Below are 26,568 nucleotides of genomic sequence, written 5' to 3'. Positions count from 1 at the left end.
CTGACGGACTGGTGCAACAAAACTGATGTTAGCGGACAGACTGCATGACACAATAGTGGGATTACTTACTATGTGCTTCGTAGGACAGAAAAAAAAATAAATATGAGCAACTGAGACCAAGACAGGGACTGTGGGGTCTTCAGTAGCTGTGACATGTATAGTTTCCCAACCACCTGAGAATCCAGTGTAGCTTGAAAAGAGGTTTAAGATTAAAATCAAACAGCACCCCTTTTGTCAATAGGTTGTAATTGGTATTGCAGCGTACCACATTACATTGGATCAGGCTGAGCTGCAGTACCGCATAAAGACCTGGAGTGGCGCTGTTTCTGAAATAATTCAGTCTTGTTTTCCTCTTGTTAAAGGGAACCTGTGACATTAAACCTGTCTCCTACCTGCAGGCTGTCTATCATGGACATAAATCAGTGGGAAAATATTAAACTGTTCATTTACATCCCTGCTCATTTTAGTCTGGAGTCCAGGGGGCGGGTCACACAGTGATTGACAGCTACAGCAGCGCACCGCTATTGAAGGAATGCTGTCAATCATTGAACAGGTCCGCCCACCGGACTATCAAGCCTGGAAAGAGCAGAGACCTACATGTAAAAAATAATTCATACGGAGTCTCTGACAACACAAAAAATATATTAATCTGCTCAGCTCCTCCTGCTCTATAACATGCAGCCAGACACAGGACTGCAGGTACAATGTGATGGATTCCCTTTAAGTGTGTTCAATACCTAAAATAAAAAGGGAACAGAAGCTGCACTTTCCTGAATCTCCTGCGACGTAACCTACACTGACCTGCAGACAGGCGTAGTGACGAGGATACGCCACAACAAAGACAAAATCCAGATGGCTAACTATATAACTATACTGTTCTTTTATTACATGCAATAGAAACATTTTCCAAAATCCATGGAGTTTTCAGGTGTCGCATGTTACAGCTTTTCTTTGTGGCGTCAAGTAAAATGCAATTCTGGAGGCCTGTGCGGCAGTATAAGTGCGGGGGACACACGACTCAACAGATGCAAACCCACTGTAACATGGATCCGTCACTTATTCTTTAAGGTCTTACGTCTGGTTATCTGTCACGGTAGAACTGGCTATAACGCGATAAGAGAAGTTTTCGCAACAGACCTTTGTACGAACCGCGGCGCAACGTGATACACATAAATAGGAATGGGATAAAGGCTTTCCTCTCCTAGGAGCTCTCTGCTGGTCTTTACAATGTCAGATCTTTTCCCTTGGGATGACCACCTCTTGGCATGCTGGAGAGCGCATACAGACACATACATACACACCCACCCACCAGTCACCTCCCGACCACACTCTCATACTCAAAAAGCGAGTTTTAAACTGAAGAGGACAAATATCACGATTTGGTCTTTTTGGATGTTAGAAGGTTTTTCTGTGGATAGCTCTGGGTCCGTCTTCTTCGTATTCCTTCTTCGAGACCCACATTTTCTTGAAGGTGTCCAACGAGGCCAAAATAGATCCACTGGAAATAAAAAAAAGAGAACATTCTGCTTTAATTGAGAGATGTTTGTTCTCAAGTATTAAGCCATCATTTGCCAAAAGATTCCATTACACTTTTCATTAAAATGACTCCTTTGTGGGGTGACTAGGGGCGAAAGATGTAAGTGCGTCACATACGTGTCTACTCCTTACAATGGGCTTTCATTTTTACTGAATAGATCTTGGAATAATAATAATTTCCACAATTGGATGTGTTTAAGTAAAATGTTCCTGTGCTGAGATAATTTTATAAATGTGCCCCTGCGGTGTACTGTGTAATGGCTGTGTCTGACCGTACAGGGACATAGTCTGATCATTCCACAGCTCCTGGGCAGGGGAGGAAGCAAAACAGAGGATACAGACACTGCACGGGATCACAGCTAATTCTTTCTTTGAGGCAAGATATTGCTTAAAAACAGGCAGTGAAATGTTTTGCCTCACAAAAAGAATCATTAGTGACCCTGTACTGTAATGTCTGTATACTCTCTTTTACCGGCTCTCCAGGGCAACTCCACCGTTTACTGCAATGACGTCACAACTACAGCGCACATCACTCATGTAGAAGGCACGAGCTGTTGAACCCAATGATTGGCTGCAGGGGTCACATGCACTGTGGTCATGACATCACTGCTGCAGTCCGTAGCAGAGATGCAGCACTGGACCTGAATGGATGCGTACCAGCTGTATTTGCTATTTTAGGTATATTTAATGCTTTTGCTGAGATAAAAATGTATCCAAGAAAACCACTTTCACCTGCCCTTCACAGAGGTGGAGACCATGCATGCATCGAGCTCTGTGCACTAAAGATTATGGGTGAAGTGGTGATCATTTTCTTTTTTTGCATCCAGATAATTGGGGGCCACACTGATTGGTTTTGTGGGTTGCATGTGGCCCCCAGGAGGCAGGCTGTGTCCCCTGCTCTGTAACATCCTATCTTGTGTATAGGTGAACAGGTTTCTTCTTACCCAATCCATGTAGAGTATAGTCGTTCTTGGGGAGCAGATATCTAAAATGAATAACAAAATGTAACAACATGTCATAAAACAACATCAAAGAAACAATGAATTGGTCATACAAAACATGAACATCCCAATATAATGTTGAATGGGTTCTCATGAAGACTACATCTTTCTAGCTGGAAGGTGATCACCCTGCCCCTGATGATCAGCTAGACAACCCCAACTATGAAACTATGAAGTCCATAGACCCCCCCCCCCCACCATAATGACGGGGGGGGGGTCACCTTCATGAAACAGCCCCTTTATGATCAAGGAGCCAATATGCTTTAACATTGGAGAAGGTAAAAAGCAGATCTCAATAACAGGAGATTTCTTCTCCTGATCCCGGGAGGACATATGTATGGATGAGCCGAAACGCGTTAGTGTGTGGACAGATCTGCTATACGGAAGCTCTATAGAGGCATCACATTACTACATGCCTCCATATGGATAAATGACTGTAAGAAGAATATGACCCATATAAGTAGATTATGCAAATAAATAAACCCACAACCTACCCTTATTTTTACATCTTTCGGTGCTAATTTTTTCACTTCACTTAGAAGCCGGTCCCCGAAACCTGAGTAGTAAAATGTAAAAGTTAATATAAACATATTTGGTTTAACCCCTTAATCACTGAGCAAATTTTCACCATTCTGACCAAGTCATATTTTTGATATCTGACCAGCGTCACTTCATGAGGAAACAACTCTGCAACGCTTCAAAGTTGTTGTTTTTTCTTGAAACATCGTACTTTATAAGTTAGTGGTAAATTTAGGTCAATGTGTATTGCGTTTATTTGTAAAAATATCGGAATTTGAGAACATTTTTAAAAATTCGTAATATTCAATCTTTCTACCCTTAAAACCAGTTTGTCATGCTGTATAAAACAAATAATAAACACTTCCCATATGTCTACTTTACATCTGCATCATTTTTCAAACGTCATTTTATTCTGTTAGGGTGCTAGAAAGGTGAAAAGTTTAGCAGCAATTTATCATTTTTTCAATAAATTTACAAAACCTGTTTCTTTAGGGACCTATTCAGGTTTGAATGGGCTTTGTGGGGCCTTTGTTTTGGAAACTCCTCAAAAGTGATCCCATATTAAATACCGCACAACTCAAACACCGTATATATTCTCGTGTATAAGCCGAGATTTTCAGTGACTGTTCAGGCAGAGGGCGCGCACTAAACACGTCATTGTGCCCTCTGACCTGAACGTCACAGTCCGAGGACCCGGAAGACAGAGCGCAGCGGTGGACCGGGGAGAGGTGAATATCACATGGGTCACCCTCCCCAAGTGCTACTCACCCTCCTGGCGTTGATACATTTCAGTTGCTGCATCTCCGTCCGGGGCGGGCGCCGGCATCTCCCTTCCTGTCTTCCTTCCAGTGCTGAGCGGTCACGTGGTACCGCTCATTAAAGTAATGAATATGCGCTCCATGCCTATGGAAGCGGAGATGTGTCCATATTCATAACTTTAATGAGCGGTACCACATGACCGCTCAGCACTGGAAGGTAGACAGGAAGGGAGATGCCGGCGCCCGGACTGAGATGCAGGCACAGATATGCAACAATGACGCCAGGAGGGTGAGCATGATGTCCTATCCTGTGTTACTGACTGCTGAGCCGTGTATCTATTCCTATCCTGTGTTACTGACTGCTGAGCCGTGTATCTAATCCTATCTTGTGTGATACTGCTCTCCTGAAATACTCTGTGCTGCTGTCACCCTGCTGGTTTTATGTGATCTACATGGTGGTATTGTGTATAATCTATATGGCGGTATTATGTGTGATCTATATGGCAGAATTATGTGTGAAGTATATGGCGAAATTATGTGTGAAGTATATGGCGAAATTATATGTGAGAACACTATGGCAGTATTATCTGCAGAAAGGGGACCCATTCTAGGGTGGTTCTGGCTGAGCACCTGCACACGGGTCTGGGGTAATAGAGGGGGGCAGCATGACCTCCAGTTAGGTGCAGTCAGGGGAGGGCTGGTGGCGCAGCTGAAGAGAGGGTTCTCATTTTTATCATTACTATATGGCTACATTTCCCCCCCATCCTGCTTCCCAGCGTTACCCTGGACTGCGCCTGTCACCTCGCTTTCACACATTGCCAGGACGGGAAGGAGAAGACAGGATCTGAGGAGGGGAATGGGGTCTTTGCATGTGAAGTCTAGATCAGAACAGGCAATCAATCAGCAGAAATGTTCCTGGATTTGTCGAGCAGACAAGCCGACGGTCCATCCATGTGTATAAAACACAGCGCTCTATGTACAATCCCTGCCTGCTCCGCGCACCGAACAGGGTGCCCCCATAGACCAGCACACTGCTCTCCTGAAATACTCTGTGTTGCTGTCACCCTGCTCCCTCCACCATATATCTCCCAAAATCCTTGCTGCCTGCCATCCTCGGTGACTATCTACTTGTCAGTAACTTTGTAGTCACCAACAAAATGGCTGCTCACTGTGTTCCTAAATCTCATCCTCTCTTATCCCTTAGCAAACGCCAAGAAGGGGAGGAGAGGAGTGACATCACACCCATGTCAGCAGATTCCGCCCATATTTACTGCAGAGCAGTAATGTGAGCTAGTTGTACACTAGGTTTGGCTATGTGCACACATAGTTTTTTGGGTGTGTGGATTTTGGAGAGAAAACCGCAGGTAAATCCGCAGGACAAAAGTCCTGCAGTTTATCTGCGGTTTTGCCCTGCGGTTTTACACCTCATAATGGACGAGGTGTAAAGCTGCAGCGTTTCTGCACCAAACAATTGACATGCTGCGGATTGTAAACCGCAGCAAAACCGTGCGGAAAAATCTGCAGGATGTGCACTGCGTTATCTTTTTTCCATTGAAAATATAGTTACTGTACAACGCAGCAGAATCTGCTGGGTTTCCGCAGAGCTAAAACCGCTGCGGAAACGCAGCAGATTTCACTACGTGTGCACATCAGGGCTGTGGAGTCGGAGTCGTGGAGTCGGAGTCGGTGCTCATTTTGGTGGAGTCGGAGTTGGTATAAAATGGACCGACTCCGACTCCTAAAATATATAATAAATTGGGTACAGTAATTCAATGCAGGATGTGCTGAATATTTTTTCATAGGAGTTTGGGAAAGTTATGAAATGTCCTATAAATGGCTGTTCTATTCCTGATCTAAGGCTACATTCACACACAGCGTTTTTCCTGTGTTTTTTGAGGATACGTTTTTCAGCTGCAAAAGCTGATCATCTTTTTAAAAAACTGCATCACCTGAAAGGTTTTTGAGCTCATAGATAATGTTTTCAATAGCAAAAGCAGATTAGAAATCTGCTCTATCTATCCATTTATCCATATCTGTCTATCCATATCGTATCTGTACCAAAAAGAATGAAAACCGGGTAGTACACCAATATATATTCTGTTCTATCTAAATATCTTGATTATTGGATCATAAAAATGATTAAATGTCTGAGGTTCACATTGTACTACAATAAATTTTTCACTTAAATATAAGCAATATATGTGGGAGTCGGAGTCGTGGAGTCGGAGTTGGAGTCGGTGTAAGGGAAATTGAGGAGTCGGAGTCGCAGGTTTGGCTTACCGACTCCACAGCCCTGGTGCACATACCCTTTTTGTGTCAAATTTCAGTAGCTGCTCCCCCTAGTGTTAAGTGGAAATGCCAAACTTTTTATAATTATTTTTCATATTTTACTAAATTGAAAACAAATGATAATCATTTTTAAGAAAATATAAACATTAAATTTCTTTACATTTTTTCAATTGCTGAAAATTTCCTTTTTGATGGCACTTTCCCTTTAAGCAATTATCTGTAGATTGCGCAGGAGACATTTTTGTCACAGATTACGTGTGTTGGACTGACTGCATTTTATTTTGCGAACCTTTAAATAAAGTGGATCCGCCAGATAACACGATGTTGGAGAATAAAGTTCGTCTCAGGTCCATGTCTGACTTCTGAATGGCGAACACTAAGACCTCGTGGATGCCCTCGCATTCTTCCCCAATTAGATCTGGTCGGAACAGCAGCTCCGGGGCTCTGAACCGGGCTGGACCAATCTACAAATAGACAGAAAAATCAATATGGCATCAACAATACAGGGATCAGCAGAATTTTTCTACTCTTTGTAGGTTTTTTTCTTTTTAGATATTGAGGGAAAATGTAATGGAAAAAGAAAATATAAAGGGGAAAACGTACACCTTTATATATTGGACACATTTTATACAAGTTGGGTTTTTTTTCCCCGATGGGGCAAGATCAAAAACTGCAATTCAGTAATGTTGCTTCTTTATTTCCTTCATTCATTTCATGCATTGTGCCCCCTATAAGGCCGAAGGAATTTGGTAGGGGGGGGGGGGGGGGGGATTTTAACATTTAGCCTGGAGACACTGCCGTATTTCTCGTGCGATAATCGCATCGCACTGCATGGACTGGCCGGCACCTCTTCTGACCTGAGCATGACAGCATGATTGATTACTATGCAGCTGTCATGCTCAGGTCAGGCGAGCCGACAGCCAGTGCGAGTTTTACGATGCGATGCTCGCACGAGAAATACGGAAGTGTCTCTGCCCTTAAGGTACTGTCACACTTAGCGATGCACCAGCGATCCCGACCAGCGATAGGATCGCTGGTGCATCGCTAAGTGGTCGCTAGTGAGCTGCCACACAGGCAGATCTCACCAGCGACATTGCAGCGGTCGGGGGTCGCTACTTACCTGTCAGACGAGGCGATCCTGACGTCCTCCCGCCCGCTTCCACGCGTCGCTCGTCTCCACAGCAGGAAGCTGACGACGAGAAACGGTCCAGGACGTTCTCGCGTGATTATTGATAACCAGCGGGGGAGCGGTCGGAGGTAAGTATCAGACACAGCGATATCGCTAGCAATATTGCTATAACGTCACAAAAACCAGTGACCAGTTATAGCGATATCGCTTAGTGTGACGGGCCCTTTAGATAAATTTCTATTTAGTAAATTTCCTCTGTAACTTGGGCTGCCATATTGGCTTCAGTTCAGTTACAGGGTAAACTCAGCCTCCTACCTGCACTGCAGAGCTAATCTGGGTCTTTTAGGGCCGACCAGATGGAAGCGCTGTTAGAGCTTCCTATATACACATTGCTTGTTCACAGCTGGGTGCACAGCGATCAGAGAGGCAGAGATGGTGGTAAACCACCTCTGCCTCCTCTTTGAGAAAACCAGTTGCCTCTCTGGTCCTGCAGCTGCAAGATCGACTCGCAGTTGCTGACTTTGCAGTGATGTTGTGTAACGTCAATTCAAAGTAATATGTGGAGTAGCGTGACGTATTAAGCTGCTGGACAGTCCGCAAGGAAGGCAAGAACTGCTGAAGCCTGCAGTACTAGAGGTTCCTGATCTCGATCTCTTGGCAGAAGATGCATTTCACAAAAATACATGCAATGTAAAATGCTTTTGTTTTTCTGTATCGAGCAACGCTGGCCCATATGTAGTGACTGGTGTGGGGGGGGGGGGGGGGATCATGGGAAACGAAATTCTTATTTCACATAACTCCTGAAAAAAACCGCTGCAGTCTGACAAGTCATCTAACTAAATGCAGCATTAAAACACTAATGTAGATCTTACAAAAAAAAAAAAAATCCAATGCACAGCGCCCCAGTTACACCCTTGCTTGCAGCTACCTGTCACGTCATTGCTCAGACATGGCAGTAGTTTCACAGCTTCTGCAGACGTCGCTTCCGTTCACACCCGGCCCTATGTGAATTAGTAAGATTCACTGCAGCATTAGTGACATACTGCGGGTGGAGTGAGAAATACCTCAATAGTGCTTCCGTCAGGTAGGTAATACTGAGCCTTCTCCGTCTCCAGGGTCTCATCCTTCTGTGGATTTATGGACAGGTAACAAGCTCTCTGGATGTTCAGTGGAGGAAAAAAAATAAAGAAAAAAATTTAAAATGATAGAATCAAAGGACAAAAATGTCACCAATAATGTTTGCCTGTATACTAATGTGTGCGCTTTCTAATATATGTGCATGCATGTATATACTTTTTTGCAAAGTTGCTCCATGATGCATTCCCTTTCTTAGGGCAAAGTTTGGTTGTTGATGTAATACACATTAATGGGTAATGTCAGAACATATAGGACGCGGTACAAACCTCTTTGATAGTTTTGACAATTTCAAACTCGGCTGAAGTGTGGAAGTCATAGCCCTCCTTCCGGAGATAAAGGCGGAGGAAGCGGGAGACGTCTCGTCCGGCAATGTCAATCCTCATGATTGAGTGTGGCATAGCAAAGCCTTCATAAATGGGGACAGCGTGCGTCACTCCATCCCCAGAGTCCAGCACGACTCCTGTTGTCCTCCCTGTTGCGTACCTAAATTAATGTAGGTATATATAATAAACTGCATCAGTCGGAACTTCAGGATAATAGTGCGTGAAATATGGAGGACATGTGTGTCTGTGGTTTTGATACAATTCTCTGGGACAAACATCTGTTAATAAGGAGCAGAGTTAGTGTGGAAGTGTCCGAGTTTCCATAAAGCCACTTATCTGCATCTACTAAGCCGTCAACCATTTAGGGTATGTGCCCACGTTGCGGATTCTGCTGCCGATTGTTTCTCGTGGATTTTGCTAAATCCGCAGGTAAAATGACCTGCATTTTACTGCGGATTTTCTGCAGTTTTTGTGCGGATTTCACCTGCGTTCTTACACCTGCAGATTCCTATAATGGAAGAGGTGTAAAACCGCTGCGGAATCCGCACAAAGAATTGACATGTTGCGGATTCAAAACCGCAGCAAATCTGCGCGGAAAAATCTGCAGTATGTGCACAGTGTTTTTTATTTTACATTGAATATAATGGTACTGTACACTGCAGGAGAATCTGTTGCGGATCCGCAGGGCCAAATCCGCTGCGGATCCACACCAGAATCCGCAACGTGTGCACAGACCCTTACTTCTATATAGTGCTGTATACAGGCAACATGGACACAATTTTAGGACTGTTGCGATTTAAACTGTCTACATCAGATACACATCAGCCAACCTTGGAGAATTCGGCAGGACCGATAGACTAGGAGTGTCTGGCAGTGGCTTACTCTGCTATTCCTACTGTTACAGGAGTTGTTGCCTTTCATACAAAGTTGTGCCTTGTCTGCAATTTGTTTAAAAAAAACAAAAAAAAACAAAAAACGAGCTGCACCTTACTTGGGTCCACTGCTGACTCTCTACCACTGCTCCCGAAGTCTGGCATTGGCTGCAGCGCTGGTGTCACATTGACAGTGCGGCAGCCAGTCAGAGTCTGAGAGCTCAGCAGCTTGGCCTATATAGGTGGAAACCCTCTTCAGAGCCACTGAGCTCACTGACTGACTGCGGTGCTGTTGACATGACTTCGGCATCATAGTCAATGCCAGAAACCAGGAGCTGTGGCGGAGACTCATCGATGGACCTGGGCAAGGCGAGTTCAGCACGGATATTTTAATAAAAAACTGCAGCCAAAACCTCTTTAAGACATTCCCGCTCAGCTGAGCTGAATGTGCATGTGTATAGTGTGGTCTGGAGAGATATTGTAGGTAGCAGCTGAACAACTGCACAGTGAACATCTAAGGTATCTCAGACCTTATGGTTTTGGCTTAAAAAACAAAAAAAACAACTCAAAACCTGTGTGTCTTCATACAATACAAAAGGGGGAAACACTTATTGTTGAGCCATTGATAGGCAGAATGTAATATTCCACAGCACCCATTCAAATGAACAGGGAATCATGTTTTATATGGCTATCGACTAGAGCTAAAGTGAATCTTGGGTCAAATGTTTTGTGTGAAAGTCAATATCAAAGCCGATACAAAAAGCTCTATACCAAGTTAAAACATGTAGTGCTCTTAAAGAAATAAGGTAATGGGCATGCCACATTTTGAACACTGGACCTACAGTTGTGGCCAAAAGTATTGACACCCCTGCAATTCTGTCAGATAATACTCAGTTTCTTCCTGAAAATGATTGCAATCACAAATTCTTTCTTATTATTATCTTCAGTTAATTTGTCTTAAATGAAAAAAAAACACAAAAAGAATTGTCCTAAAGCCAAATTGGATATAATTCCACACCAAACATAAAAATGAGGGTGGACAAAAGTATTGGCACTGTTCGAAAAATCATGTGATGCTTCTCTAATTTGTGTAATTAACAGCACCTGTAACTTACCTGTGGCACCTAACAGGTGTTGGCAATAACTAAATAACACTTGCAGCCAGTTGACATGGATTAAAGTTGACTCAACCTCTGTCCTGTGTCCTTGTGTGTACCACATTGAGCATGGAGAAAAGAAAGAAGACCAAAGAACTGTCTGAGGACTTGATAAACCAAATTGTGAGGAAGCATGAGCAATCTCAAGGCTACAAGTCCATCTCCAAAGGCCAGAATGTTCCTGTGTCTACCGTGCGCAGTGTCATCAAGAAGTTTAAAGCCCATGGCACTGTGGCTAACCTCCCTAGATGTGGACGGAAAAGAAAAATTGACAAGAGATTTCAACGCAAGATTGTGCGGATGTTGGATAAAGAACCTCGACTAACATCCAAACAAGTTCAAGCTGCCCTGCAGTCCGAGGGTACAACAGTGTCAACCCGTACTATCTGTCGGCGTCTGAAGAAAAGGGACTGTATGGTAGGAGACCCAGGAAGACCCCACTTCTTACCCCGAGACATAAAAAAGCGAGGCTGGAGTTTGCCAAAACTTACCTGAAAAAGCCTAAAACGTTTTGGAAGAATGTTCTCTGGTCAGATGAGACAAAAGTAGAGCTTTTTGGGCAAAGGCATCAACATAGAGTTTACAGGAGAAAAAAAAAAGAGACATTCAAAGAAAAAAACACGATCCCTACAGTCAAACATGGCGGAGGTTCCCTGATGTTTTGGGGTTGCTTTGCTGCCTCTGGCACTGGACTGCTTGACAGTGTGCATGGCATTATGAAGTCTGAAGACTACCAACAAATTTTGCAGCATAATGTAGGGCCCAGTGTGAGAAAGCTGGGTCTCCCTCAGAGGTCATGGGTCTTCCAGCAGGACAATGATCCAAAACACACTTCAAAAAGCACTAGAAAATGGTTTGAGAGAAAGCACTGGAGACTTCTAAGGTGGCCAGCAATGAGTCCAGACCTGAATCCCATAGAACACCTGTGGAGAGATCTAAAAATGGCAGTTTGGAGAAGGCACCCTTCAAATATCAGGGACCTGGAGCAGTTTGCCAAAGAAGAATAGTCTAAAATTCCAGCAGAGCATTGTAAGAAACTCATTGATGGTTACCGGAAGCGGTTGGTCACAGTTATTTTGGCTAAAGGTTGTGCAACCAAGTATTAGGCTGAGGGTGCCAATACTTTTGTCTGGCCCATTTTTGGAGTTTTGTGTGAAATGATCAATGTTTTGCTTTTTGCTTCATTCTCTTTTGTGTTTTTTCATTTAAGACAAATTAAATGAAGATAATAATACCAAAGAATTTGTGTTCACAATCATTTTCAGGAAGAAACTGAGTATTATCTGACAGAATTGCAGGGTGTCAATACTTTTGGCCACAACTGTACATATTAGACCATCGGTGGATTGGCCATAACCATGAGATTAGATGTATACTAGTGATGGGTGAAAGTGATTCGATAACATCTTATCTGAGCATACTCAGGTGTTATACGAGCATCAGGGAGTGCACGTATATAATGTTCGAGTCCCTGCGGCTACTAGGTTTGCGGCTTTTAAACAGCCTCAACACATGCGGGGAATGCCCACTTGTGCTCAGGCTGTCTAAAAGCCGCAAATCATGCAGCTTTAGGGACTCAAACATAAAAAAAGAGCACTCCCAGATGCTCCTATAAAGTCCCCGTTACACACTGCGATATCGCTAGCAATATCGCTGTAAAGTCACCGATTTTGCGACGTAGCAGCGATCTTGCTAGCGATAGCGCTACATGTGATACTTACCTCCGACCGGCTCCCCGCTGGTTATCGCTGGTCGCGCAAGAACGTCCTGGACCATTTCTCGTCGTCAGCTTCCTGCTGTGACGACGAGCGACGCGTGGGCGGGAGGACGTCAGGATCGCCTCGTCTGACAGGTTAGTAGCGACCCCCGACCCCTGCGATGTCGCTGGTGAGATCTGCCTGTGTGGCAGCTCACTAGCAACCACTTAGTGATGCACCAGCGATCCATATCGTTGTCGGGATCGCTGGTGCATCGCTATGTGTAACGGTACACTAACACCTGAGTGTGCTCAGATATGACGGTATCCAAGCATGTTCGCCAATAACTAATGTATACTGCTTGAACTTGAATTTGATGGGACTGGCTAACACATTCATATATGTGTATGAAGGGGTCAGAAGAGATCATTCAATGCTAACCAAGTGTGCACACGCGGAATAATTGCAGCTGATTTTTCTGCTGCAAAAAATAAAAGTAGAAACACTAAAATGCATGTGATTTTTTTTTTTTACGTTTTTAACTTGTACTTTTTACCTCCATTCATTTGAATGGGTGAAAAAAATGGAAAAATGCTGAATGAATTGACACGCTGAGCTATGAAAAAAAATAAGCGGCATGTGCATAAGAACTCTGCAAAAAAAGCGTGGAAAAATGCAATGAGTAAACAAGCCCTAATGTGTGCGGCCAGCCTAAAACCCCAAAACCCCTCCGCAAAAGCAAATAAACCTTCCAAGACAATGTGTTGTTCATGGTTGCAAAACAGATTATTTGAGAAGGTCAAAGTACAAGATTAGCAGCAGCATGAGACAACTTGTATACTGACAAATATATCTGCAAAGTAAAGGCCCTTTTACATTTAGCGATGCACCAGCAATCCGACCGGCGATCCGACCCGGTCAGGATCGCTGGTGCATCGTTAAATGATCGCTAGTGAGTTTTCAAACAGAAAGACCTCACAGCGATGCAGCAGCCACGCAGCGGACGATACTCACCTTTCACACACAGCGATCCAGACGTCCTCCCGCCCGCCTCCACGCGTCGCTCGTCTCACACAGCAGGAAGCAGACGATGAGAAATGGAGCCGCGCGATCAGCGATGGACAGCGGAGGAGCGGTCGGAGGCAAGTATCACACATAGCGATATCGCTAGCAATATCGCTATAACGTCACAAAACCGGTGACGTTTTAGCGATATTGCTAGAGATATCGCTATGTGTAAAACCCCCTTAAGGCTATGTCCACATGTCCAGTAATGATCCGTTAGAACGGATGCCGCAGAAATCAGTTCGGAAATAACTTTTTAGTCCGTTCTTCACGAACTGATCTCTGCCGGATCGCTTTTTTTAACATTGGAGTTGATGGGCAACGGTTCCTTTAATGTGGCATCCGTTGTCATCTATTTCTAATGGATCCAGCACGAAAAATATATTTATACTGTATATACACACTGAACTTAACAGAATCAGGAACGAGAATGACACTTCTGAGATCTCCTGCACATTTTTTTTTTCAGTGATTTGACCCAAATAAATAGGAAAAAAAATACCTATTTTACATAAACTTTTTTCCTCCCAATACTCTTGTTTTGGGAGCAGGAAAATCTGCTGCACACACTCAACATGTGCACACAGCCAAAGCCCTCGCTCAGGTTATTACAATGATTGTCTGACCCCTGCACAATGGGGACTTTGAGAGACTGACAGCAGGGATCAGCCATCAAGTTCTGCGTTAGGGTATGTGCACACGTAGTTTTTAGGTGCTGCGGATTTTGTAAAATCCTCAGGTAAATTTCAGGTCACAAGACCTGCGGCTTACCTGCGGATTAGGCTGCGGTTTTGCCCTGTGGTTTATCACCTCTACAATGGAGGAGATGGTAAACCGCAGCGGAATCCGCAGAAAAGAAGTGACATGTCATTTCTTTTCTGCGGATTTGAAACCGCAGCAAAACCGCATGGAAAATTCCGCAGCATGTGCACTGCGGTTTCCATTTTACAAAGAGTAAAATGGTACTGTACAACGCAGCAGATTCTGCTGCGTACCCGCAGGGCCAAAAACGCTGTGGAACCACAGCAAAATCCGCAGCGTGTGCACACACCCTGAGTGTTAATACCAGGCATATACAGTCTGTGCCAGAGAGTATAATGTGCCGCAATCACACCAGCAGTGCCAGAAATGGAATATTAATACCGCCTGATATCACAGGCACAGTCTGTTTACTCCTGAATCATTATTCTCACACTGCTGTGTAACCTTCTGTAATGTGCAGTGTCCCTTCTTATTTATCTACATGGGTGTATAGACGTTACTTACAGGCTGAGGACGGCTTGCATGGAGATGAACAGAGCTGGAACATTAAACGTCTCAAAGAAAACTTCGGCTGCGCGCTCACGGTTTTTCCGTGGGTTCAAGGGAGCTTCTGTGAGCAGAACTGGATGCTGTGGAAATAAGAAAAGAATACAGCGAAGTATAAGTGGACGGGACTCGGGAAGTAGATTTTATATTTAATAGGTTGTAATAAGTTTTTTAGTTATTCCCCATCTTATAACTTCCCAATCGCCAGGAGTGCAACTGCAGAGATTCCCATCTGAGCGGAGCAGAGGTTGTGCACGCGTTCCGCTCATTCTCCATGTGACTTGTTTTTATTTCTGTTTCCAGACAACATTTTTGCTGAATAGGCAAGATTGCTCGAAAGCACAAAACTTTGCAATTTGTTTCTTATTAAAAATCCTCTCTGTTCTCGTTGCATAAGTTACCAGATACTTTTGCAATCGATCAGCGGTGGCCGGTTTCCTAGGCAAGTAGCACAGTGAGTGCAAGCTCTTTGCTATAAAAGTTTACAAGCAAGCACTGATTTATAACTGGCCAGATCACATATCCATACAGCTTCTGTGGCCCTGCGCTCCTCTGAAGCTGCAGATGTAAAGATGCCTCTGCTTGCAGCATGGGAATAGTTTGGACAAGTGGTTCAGCCCTGCCACTGCGCCAAACATGAGCACAATTCCCAAGCAGAAAGCTGGTTGGTAGGATAGCGGATGTGTTTCTGAAGAACAATGATGTGACAACTTTTAAATGGTTATTCCCAAAATAACAAATGATCCCCTATCCGTCCACTGAAACACCCAATAAAACCAATAAAAGGGGGCTGTATAACCCAGCCCTGTAAAGTCGTGTCGAGTCTTGAGTTGATCATGTGCACATCCACGGTATTCAAGTCAGTGCTGTGGAGAGCCAGTTTCCAAAGCCCTGCTTTTGGGATCTCTGAGGTCCCAGTGTTCGGACCTTCCACGATCAGTAAGTTACTGTTCTGGATATAACCATTCAAACATATCAAGAACAAGAAAAATGTTGGTATACTGACATCCAGCATTCACGCTTAAAATGCCTGAATTTTTAGAATAAAAAGCTGTATCACAAGTTGCACTGAATAAACATTCTTACAATGTTGCTGTCTATCTTCATATTTTTTTTTATTCTGTTGGGAACTTTGATGATATTTTTGTATAATAGAAATTTTTTTTTTTTAAATTTTGTACTATACCCAAGCTTAGCCCTAACTAGCACTACTAAGAAGGGGGTTTTTAATGCTTTTGCATTAACCTTGGTTACTATGTTGGTTTGGTATCACTAAAAACAATCAGCCCCTTAATTCCTGGCAGCGTCTACAGAATCGGAGGTGACTGGCAATCTGAGGGTCATGTGAGACCATTTAGTCCTACTTCCATCTTTTCGAAGGTGTTAATCAAGAGAAACTAAAGTGCGAGAATACGGTCACTATTCCTAGCATATATAGAGATATAAATCTGCATAAAGGCCTCAGAGTCTAGAGATCACTCGTAACCACTCACTTGCAAGACTGGAGCTTATAGATTTCCACCATTTCTATCTGGGTGTTCCAGGTAAATGGAGCAGCAACATATTTTATTGGGGAGGGTCGCCGCTATTAACATTATATGACAGAGCTGCCATGAGGAGGAACCACATTCATCATGTAAAGACTTGTGCTCATTTACCTCTTCAGAAAAGGTCTGCAGCTGGTCCTTGGAGTAGACATATTGCCAGATACGCTCCATGTCATTCCAGTCCTTCACAATTCCATGCTCCATAGGATATCGAATAGACAGGAGACCTCTGTGCTCCTGGACGGGCAAAAGGACGAAATAATTAAATTCAATATAATCTCATTATAAAATACATTTTGCCGTATCAGTCACCTAAATCAGGGTTCCCCAACTCCAGTCCTCAAGGCCCACCAACAGATCATGTTTTCAGCATTTCCTTAGTGTTGCTCAGGTGATAATTGCTTCACCTGTGCAATACAAGGGAAATCCTGAAAACATGATCTGTTGGTGGGCCTTGAGGACTGGAGTTGGGGAACCCTGACCTAAATAACCCACCTCAGAGGCAGAAATATGTCTTGTATGTTACTACTTTCCAATGCAGCCCCTTGCGCAATATAGCATTAATAGGATCCCTCAGAGGAGCCTCACCAAAAACCCAAGTCCTCCTCAGTGGTAAAGTATTTCTCTACATGGAAACTGGAAGGTAATGAAATCCTGACCTGAGAGGTATCTTACTGAATTTCAATTATGTTGGTCACCAGGCGAATTTCTAAGCTGGTGCCCAGTCTGTGTAATGGCACATTACCAGGAAGAGTCATAAATGAATGATCACTGTGGGGTGTGACCTCTAGCACAGCCACTGATCCTGAATACTAAGGGGCTACTACACCTTCACGGTTTTTCCCTGCACATTGGCAATCCCAGCTTGAGTCAACTCTATTGACTTCAATGGAGCCTGGTTTCACCAAGTGGCCATAAACGGCATGTGGGTGCAAAGGGAAAACTGTGAATGGGGGTCCAGAGATGCCCGTGTGAATCAGGGGACATGGCATTTGACCAACGCTCAGCTCAAAAAGGTTGTTCTCTAGTGGACAATCTCTTATGAAGACTTCACATTTGCCACCAGAACTGGAGCCGCTCCTACAATGTCGGCACTGTGCCCCTCAGCAATCATTTGACACTGCTAAATGATGTGACCACTGCAGGCAATCAGAGGCTGATGATCAGCTGCAGCCTTCAGCGTTCCAGAAGTCCACTTGTAGCAATGGCACTGGTCTGGGAAGTGTGCAGCTTTTTTCTTATTTAGGCTGCACTGTCGAGCTATATACACTGTTCAAAAAAATAAAAGGAACACTAAAATACCACATCCTAGATGACACTGAATGAAATATTCCAGTTATAAATCTTTATTTATTACATAGTGGAATGCATTGAGAATGATAAAACATAAAAATGATAAATGTAAATCCAAATTAATATCCCATGGAGGTCTGGATTTGGAATGATACTCAAAATCAAAGTGGAAAATCAAATTACAGGCTGATCCAACTTCAGTGGAAATGCCTCAAGACAAGGAAATTATGCTCAGTAGTGTATGTGGCCTCCACATGCCTGTACGACCTCCTTTCAATGCCTGGGTATGGTCCTGATGAGGCAGAGAATGTTCACCTGAGGGATCTCCTCCCAGACCTGGATTAAAGCAAGAGACAACTCCTGGACAGTCTGTGGTGCACTGTGGCGTTGGTGGATGGAACGAGTCATGATGTTACAGATGTGATTTATTGGATTCAGGTGTGGAGAAAGGACAGGCCAGTCCATAGCATCAATGCCTTCATCATGCAGGAACTGCCTGCACACTTCAGCCACATGAGGTTTAGCATTGTCATGCAGCAGAAGGAACCCAGTGCACCTGCATATTGTCTCGCAAGGGGTCTGAGGATATCATCCTGGTACCTAATGCAGCCAGGGTACCTCTGGCTAGCACATGAAGGGCTGTGGTGCCCTTCAAAGAAATGCCTCCTCACATCATTACTGACCCACTGCCAAACCAGTCATGCTGGAGGATGTTTCAGGCAGCAGAACATTCTCCACGGTGTCTCCAGACTCTGTCATATGTGCTCAGTGTGAACATGCTCTCATCTGTGAAGAGCACAGGGTGTCAATGTCAAATCTGCCAAACACTGTGTTCTCCGGCAAATGCCAATCGTCCTGCACGGTGTTGGGCTGTGAGCACAACCCCCATCTGTGGACGTTGGGCCCTCAGACCATCCCCATGGAGTCGGTTTCTAACCGTTTGTGCAGACACATGCATATTTGTGGCCTGCTGGAGGTCACTTTGCAGGGCTCTGGCAGTACTCCTCCTGTTCCTCCTTGCTCAAAGGCTGAGGTAGCGGTCCTGCTGCTGGGTTGTTGCCTTCCTACGGCCCCCTCCACGTCTCCTGGTGTACTGGCCTGTCTCCTGGTAGCGCCTCCAGCCTCTGGACACTACGCTGACAGACACAGCAAACCTTCTTGCAATAGCTCACATTGATGTGCCATCTTGGATGAGCAGCACTACCTGAGCCACTTGTGTGGGTTGTAGAGTCCATCTCATGCTACCACGAGTGTGAAAGCACAACCAACATTCATAAGTGACCAAAACATCAGCCAGAAAGCATTTGTACTGAGATGTGGTCTGTGGTCCCCACCTGCAGAACCACTCCTTTATTGAGGGTGTCTTGATAATTGCCAATAATTTCCATCTGTTGCCTATTCCATTTGCACAGCAGCATGTGAAATTGATTGTCAATCAGTGTTGCTTCCTAAGTGGACAGTTTGATTTCACAGAAGTTTGATTCACTTGGAGTTATATTCTGTTGTTTAAGTGTTCCCTTTATTTTTTTTGAGCAGTGTATAAAGGGTTGAGGAGTAGAGGAGAATGGCCGGAGGCAGCCCATCATGTCCGTGTGTCTTACCTCTGCCTTTGGTCCAATAAACAAGTCTCCTTCCAGGGCACCGGCCATGACTCGAATATGCTTAGGTCGACCCACACTACAGGAAAATACAACATTGTGTTACACGTGTTCAGAAAATCCTGAGAAACATTTACATCTGCTTCATGAGTACTTTACTTACTAGTTTGGAAAACAGTATTTCGGGATCTGATCACCTGCAAATCCAGCTTTTATCACTCCAGAGCCCTAAAAGAAAAGAAAACCCAGTAAGAATATGTCAGGCGGATGTCATATAATGTATGAATGGTGCGCAGAATGCCAGAAATAGGAAAGTGACATCACAGGTCACAGTAAGCAATCAGTCTCCAGAGAGCAGACTGGGTTCACGTGGCTCCATTGCAGATTTTGTGAAAATTTACAGGAAAAAAAAAAAAAAAAAAAGACAGTGCAGCAACTGACGGACACCAGGACCAAACCCAACATATCCCAGAGGACACGAACAGGGGCCACAGAATGCAATTGCTGTCTATCAAGTCCGTTGCTCTAAACCTGTGACAAAATAGGACAACGAAAAGGAACAGCGAAGATGTGAATCAGGTCTTAAAGGGGCTGTTAGTCTTCAATCAAAACTGGGATATAAGCATGTAATGCCAACGTACCCACTGGAGCCCCCCGCTGCCCTGGAGCCGCTGCCCCGCGGGCCTTGGCTTACAATGCGGCAGCACTGGCATCTTATCTACCCCAGGTGACAACGGCTGCCATGTAAATCCTGACTATTGGAGAGCAGTGAAGAGGGGGGGCACTGGAATAGCAGGGGCTTCACAAATACTGTGCATTTTACAGCCTGCCGGCCCCTTACATTTAACCAATTTTTGTTTTTTTAAATGACCTCATATACCAGAAAAAAAATAAAAGACTTAATCAGCTGATGTCCATGAAGTGGGTCCCAGACCAACCTCCAGAGTGAAGTGGCAGCGATCCTTAACCCCTTAGTGACAGACAGTTTGCAGCTTAATGACCGGGCCAATTTTTACAATTCTGACCACTGTCACTTTATGAGGTAATAACTCTGGAACGCTTTAATGGATCCCGCTGATTCTGAGATTGTTTTTCGTGACATATTGTACTTCATGTTAGTGGTAAAATTTCTTCGATATGTCTTGTGTTTATTTATGAAAAAAACAGAAATATGGCGAAAATTTTGCAATTTTAAAACTAAATTTTTATGCCCTTAAATCAGAGAGATGTGTCACAAAAATTTCTTAATAAATAACATTTCCCACATGTTTACATCAGCACAATTTTGGAAGCAAAATTTTTTTTTTTCTTAGGAAGTTATAAGGGTTAAAAGTTGACCAGCGATTTCTCGTTTTTGCAACAAAATTTACTAAACCATTTTTTTTTTCTTTTTTTTTTTTTCTTTTTTAGGGACCACATCATATTTAAAGGTATTTTGAGGGGTGTACATGACAGAAAATACCCAAATGTTACATTGTTCTAAAAACTAGACCCCTCAAGGTGCTCAAAACCACATTCAAGAAGTTTATTAACCCTTTACGTGCTTCACAGGAACTAAAGCAATGTGGAAGGAAAAAATTAACATTTAACTTTTTTTTGCAAAAAATTTACTTCAGAACCAATTTTTTTTTATTTTCACAAGTGGTAAAAGAGAAAATCAACCACAAAATTTGTTGTGAAATTTCTCCTGAATACGCCGTTACCCCATACGTGGTCATAAACCACTTTTTCAGAGCAGAATTGGCTGGAATTGAGATCGGACGCCATGCCGAGTTTGGAGAGTCCCTGATGGGCCTAAACAGTGGAAAACCCCAACAAGTGACCCCATTTTGGAAACTAGACCCCTTAAGGAACTTATCTAGATGTGTGGTGAGCACTTTGAACCTTCAAGTGCTTCACAGAAGTTTATAACGTAGAAACCGTGAAAATTAAAAATAATTTTTTTTTCCTCAAAAATGATTTTTTAGCCCACAATTTTTTTCATTTTCCTAAGGGTAACAGGAGAAATTGGACCACAAAAATTGTTGTGCAATTTGTCCTGAGTACGCTGATACCCCATATGTGGGGGGAACCACTGCTTGGGTGCATGGGAGAGCTTGGAAGGGAAGGAGTGCCATTTTGGAATGCAGACTTTGATGGAATGGTCTGCAGGCATCATGTTGCGTTTGCAGAGCCCCTGATGTACCTAAACAGTGGAAACCCCCCACAAGTGATCCCATTTTGGAAACTAGACCCCCCCAAGGAGCTTCTCTAGATGTGCGGTGAGCACTTTGAACCCCCAAGTGCTTCACAGAAGTTTATAACGCAGAGCCGTGAAAATAAAAAGTCATTTCAACAAAAGTGATTTTTTAGCCCCCAATTTTTAGACCCCCAAAGTTGGTAAATAGTGGAAACCCCTCAATTCTTGCTCCAACCCTAACCCCAACACACCCCTAACCCCAACCCTAATCCTATTTCGCCCTAACTCTAATTCTAACTCTAGCCCTAACCCTATCCCTAAGGACCCCTTTACATTTAGCGATGCACCAGCGATCCCGACCATGATATGACCCGGTCAGGATCGCTGGTGCATCGCTAAGTGGTCGCTAGTGAGCAGCCAAACAGGCAGCTCTCACCAGCGACATAGCGGCGGTCGGGGGTCGTTACTTACCTGTCAGACGCGGTGATGAAGACATCCTCCCGCCCGCGTCCACGCGTCGCTCGTCGGCGCCCAGACATCCTCCCGCCCGCGTCGCTCGTCGGCGCCAGCAGGAAGCGCCCGACGAGAAATGGACAAGGCCGTTCTCGCGCGATCACCAATAACCAGCGGGGGAGCCGGTCGAAGGTAAGTGTCACATGTAGCGATATCGCTACCAATATCGCTGCTGCGTCACAAAATCGGTGGCGCTTTAGCGATATTGCTAGCGATCTCGCTATGTGTAAAGCCCCCTTAACCCTAGCCCTAACGGAGAAATGAAAAAAAAAATATTTTCTTTATTTCATTATGTTTGCCTAACTAAGGGGGTGATAAATGGGGGGGTTATTTACTATTTTGTTATTTTGATCACTATGATAGTTTATCATAGTGATCAAAATGAATGAATGGAATCTGCCAGCCGGAGCCTGCAGATTCCCGGCGGGTGCACCACGCATGCGCCCGACATTTTCTTCTGAATCCAAGATGGCAGCGCCCACCGGAGGACGCTGGCGGGACGCAGGACCACGGAGAGGTATCGGGGGGGGACCCTACTTCTCTCCCCTCTGATGTGCGATCACATCAGAGGAAAGAGAAATAAATGCAAAATCGTGGCTTTTTTTTTTTTTGCGGTCGCCGTTATAGAGTTAATAATGGCGATCGCAAAAGCGGGGTCGGTAACAACCGACCCGATTCCTGTTCTCTGGGGTCTCGGCTACCCCCTGCAGCGGAGACCCCAGAGAAAATCCAACACTGGGGGCGCTATTTACTTACTCCTCAGCGCTGTGGTTTAAGTACCCTTAATTACCGCCGTTAAAAGGCGTATCGGCGGTCGTTAAGGGGTTAAAGGTGCAGTCCACTAAGTAAGATACTGATTCTTAGGATAGTTCATTAATAACATTCTAGGGGCTAATCAGCGGCACCACTACGATTGGCTGTTTTCATCTCCTGCAGGATTCAGAACAGCACAGTGTAGTGGCCGTTGTCCGGTACTGCAGCACAGCTCCTACTGTAGTTAACGTGATCTGAGTAGCAGTACCTGAGAATGCTCTCTAAACAGTATATGACGCTGTGTTATTTGGCGTCCGGACATTCATAGGTCACATCTGTCTGCTGCCAGAACTGAAGACACCTGATTATGGGATGTCAGACGCTCACCAATCTGACACTGATGGCATAGGTCATCAATATTGAAGTAGTGGACAACCCCTTTAATAATGTTTTCGGCTTGCAGACCATGTTTGCATCTTCAGAACTGGTAACTACTTAAGAGCAAATGTGCTCGGATAAGGTGTTATATGAGCATGCTCGTGTAGGAGCTGAGTGACTTGAGTCCCTGCAGCTGCATGTCTCGCGGCTGTTTGACAGATGCAACACATGCAGGGATTGCCTAACAAACAGGCCATCCTTACGTGTTGCGGCTGTCGAATATCGACAAGACATGCAGCCGCGGGGACTCAAACATAATTTTGAGCACGCTGAAGTCGCTCGGTTAGCACCCGAGCATGCTGAGATAACACCTTATCCGAACACGTTCATTCATCACTAGTAACTGATTCAATAGCGTCTTTTTCACCATCACATAGTACAAAACAGCGAAGCCGACATCCACTCTCCCCCCAGTTGAGTCCCAGGCCATTACCGCACCATCATGATCTCAGATCACAATGACTTTCCATACAGCACTTTAGGGTCTGTGCAGGCGGCAAGTCAGGAGACCCATCAGTCGGGCCGCGACCTGCAATGTGAGCACGGTCCATATATCACAGACACGTGAACCCAGGCTTAGGCCTCAGATAGACGTCAATTGTTCACCGATAGAACATGTGTCCATTACAGTCTCCGGGGCTGTGCACTTGTCACATTTTTTGCAGGTTTACTCGCAAGCAAGAAAGAAAAACACCCACTTTCCACCCCAATTGTGGATTAAAAAACACCCGTTCAAATCAATGGGTCTGTGAAGAAAAAACAACGCACAGCATACGGATGACAAATGACGTCTGCCATGTGTTACTGATTCATGGGCAGAAGATTGCAAAAAAAATAAAATAAAACAGAGAATACCAAATGAGAACAGATATCGGATTGTAAAACATGAGGAAACCCGTGGATGAATATTGGATCCAGCGCACCTCAGACCCAGGCAAACCCCCTTCAAGAGGAACATTCACAACACGTTTTTGTTCCAATGGTATATATCAGTAAGGGGCCGAGGGGTTGATCCCATTTGTATTTTCTCTCTGCACGACAATGAGATTATGAGATTGTAGTTTATGTGCTAATTTCCCCTTCAAGTACGGAGGCTTTAAAAGAGATTCTTCTCTTGGGGGTGTTAACTTTTCCGCCTGTATGATGCTGACCAATCATAAGAAGCCAGTATCATATAAGAAAAAAAAGTAAACGCCCCCAGAGATTGTTACCACCTCCTTGGCTGTAGTAGAAACTATCACATAAACTCCTAAAGTCCATAATGCTGTGGGGAGAAGAAAAAAAAAATTACCCCATATTTTAAGAGGTATTCCCATCTCCAATATGTAGTAGGTGTAGTTATAATATCAGCAACTCCCTCTGATTAGAAATGTAGTATAGTTCTTATGATCGGCTATGTCACTTACCCCAAGCGCAGGGCACTGCAGTAGCTTATGGATCCATGGTTACGACCACTATTAACTAGCTGTCACTACGAGTGTTCGTAACCATGGATACCCAACGCCCCACATGAGATAAAGTGACATGGCTAATCAGAAGAACTATCCTACATTCCTAGCTTTACGTATTTGCTGATATTATTATTTAGACCTACTACATATTGGGATAGGATCTGGGAGATTGAAATATCCCTTTAAAATTAAAAAAAAATATCTCGAAAGGTGCTGTGTGAAGCCGCGCCCACACCGGCGAAAGGCAGAATTTACATTTTACAGCTCTCGTGCAGACAGAAAAATAAAACGTTACGGCTCTAGGAAGAAATTGAGGAAAAAACGAAAGCGCAAAAGTTTAAAGAAAGCCATGTCATGAAGGGGTTAAATAAAGAGGTGACCCCCCCGATACCAGCCAGGCACACATGAGGTGAGGCCTGAGGAGCGACACTACGGTGGCCTGTGGGCTCACACACACGGCCGCACTGCAATGAATGACTTCATCCAGACCTCCTGCCACATAACGGGCACGGCCTACTTACACCAGTCACTGCCATCCCTCCACACCCTAACCCAACTCCTCCCAGCCCTGAAACTGACCAATCACAGATGGCGTTACAGCTGTCACACAGATCCCTGACCAATAAAAACTGAAAACCCCGCCAGCTGGGCTCGTCAAGTCCCGCCCCTTACACTCGCCGTAACTGACAGTAGTATGGTCCAACCGGAAAGCAAGAAGCTCCCGTCTGCCACGCCTCTTGTGGTCCTTTAGGTGTACTATGTCGCGCAGCAGGTTCGGTTGCGCCTGCACAGCCCTAAACATCGGTCAGAAATAAGCATACAAATGTGTGCGGATGGCGGGACACAAGGCCCGGACCCGCCTGCTCCAGGACTCCCCTCCTGGTCACTCAGCTGTACTGCAGCCTTGTCTCTGTGACCGACAGGAGGGGCGCGGTTGTAATGACAAAGGGAAAATCGTTGCCCTCACAGCCGATGACAATCGCTAGCACGGAAACGTGACACGACGGTATATAAAGCAAGCTGCGCCGGCCGTACTGACACACTACTCACGTTATCAATCACCACGGGCTGGTTAGCGATCACATCGTATGACTCCATGGCGGCTTCCTCCTGCTCAGGAGCTGACGGGCCGGCTGCAGCAGCTTCTGCGCATGCGCAGCAAACCAATGGCCGATCCGGCGCTCAGGACGGAGTACGCATGCGTATGTGCCTGAGATTGTTTGCGCATGCGGCTTTGTGGTCTCCCGCTGTGGCGGGGATGTCTCTGTGTAACAGTCCCACCTACCTAGCGTCACGTGATGATGTATCGTTTCTGGCTGGCACACCTGTGTGTACACTAGAAAGGCAGGAGGATGTGTGACACACTGATCTGCATGCAGAGAGCGGAAAGTGCCGAAATAATAGGCTGCATATGGAGATGTGCCCTTAATGTGATACTCTTAGCTCCCTACATTAGGCCAGAATCACACATGACGGCTTTGGTGCAGTATTTGATGCAGCTTTTTGAGTGGAAGATATAAATGCATACAAACTGAATAAGAAATATAAGAGAGTGTTCACAATAAGTCTTTGCTGAGATTTTGAAGAGGAAACTTGAGTGGAAACTCTCTGAAGTCCTCAAAACTTTGGCCGCTGATTCATCACAGTGTTTATGCCAGAAATCTGGAAAGAAAACGCTTTGAAAAGCCTTGAAATTGTGCAACTTTTGGCGTTTTCATGCCAGCGCCACCAAAATGGCGACCCAGGGGCTCTATTTCAGGCAGATTTGAGATCTTAGGCCGGGGTCACACTTGCGAGTGCGAAGCGAGAAACATCAATACCCGGCACTCGCATAGAAATACATGCAGCTGAACGCTCCGGTCCTGAGTGTCGGCGGCAGTACCCGGTATTGATGCACGAATTTCTCGCATCACACTCGCAAGTGTGACCCCGGCCTTAAAGGGATTTTCCAAAATCTGAAGACTAGAGTTGAGCGACTTTGGGAAATAAAAGTCGGCATTGAGCG

General features: G+C 44.7%; 1 protein-coding gene across 1 annotated transcript; it reads right to left on the bottom strand.

Annotated features, from left to right (window-relative positions):
• Positions 1-857: 857 nt before the first annotated feature.
• ACTR1A (actin related protein 1A) lies at positions 858-25,790 on the bottom strand. Its single transcript, XM_073555774.1, has 11 exons — positions 25,614-25,790; positions 19,393-19,457; positions 19,233-19,308; positions 16,450-16,575; positions 14,750-14,874; positions 8,636-8,852; positions 8,297-8,389; positions 6,393-6,567; positions 3,032-3,093; positions 2,481-2,521; positions 858-1,498 (listed from the first exon to the last, which is right to left on the bottom strand). The coding sequence occupies exons 1-11, from the start codon at positions 25,659-25,661 to the stop codon at positions 1,396-1,398; spliced, it is 1,131 nt and encodes a 376-aa protein (XP_073411875.1). The 5' UTR covers positions 25,662-25,790; the 3' UTR covers positions 858-1,395.
• Between the last annotated feature and the right edge of the window lie 778 nt (positions 25,791-26,568).

Source organism: Dendrobates tinctorius, unplaced genomic scaffold (assembly GCF_039654945.1).
Source record: "Dendrobates tinctorius isolate UK_male_01 unplaced genomic scaffold, ASM3965494v1 ptg000230l, whole genome shotgun sequence".
Lineage (NCBI taxonomy): Eukaryota > Metazoa > Chordata > Amphibia > Anura > Dendrobatidae > Dendrobates > Dendrobates tinctorius.
The sequence above is the reverse complement of the archived record's forward strand: the minus strand, read 5'-3'. Positions and strand labels throughout refer to the sequence as shown.

Excerpts from the sequence above, each read along its gene's own strand:
- ACTR1A (XM_073555774.1), bottom strand. The coding sequence starts at position 25,661 with ATGGAGTCATACGATGTGATCGCTAACCAGCCCGTGGTGATTGATAAC. Across the intron at positions 19,458-25,613 it reads AGCCCGTGGTGATTGATAAC|GGCTCTGGAGTGATAAAAGC; the intron begins GTGAGTAGTGTG and ends CTTTTCTTTTAG. Across the intron at positions 3,094-6,392 it reads CGGATCCACTTTATTTAAAG|GTTTCGGGGACCGGCTTCTA; the intron begins GTTCGCAAAATA and ends TTTACTACTCAG.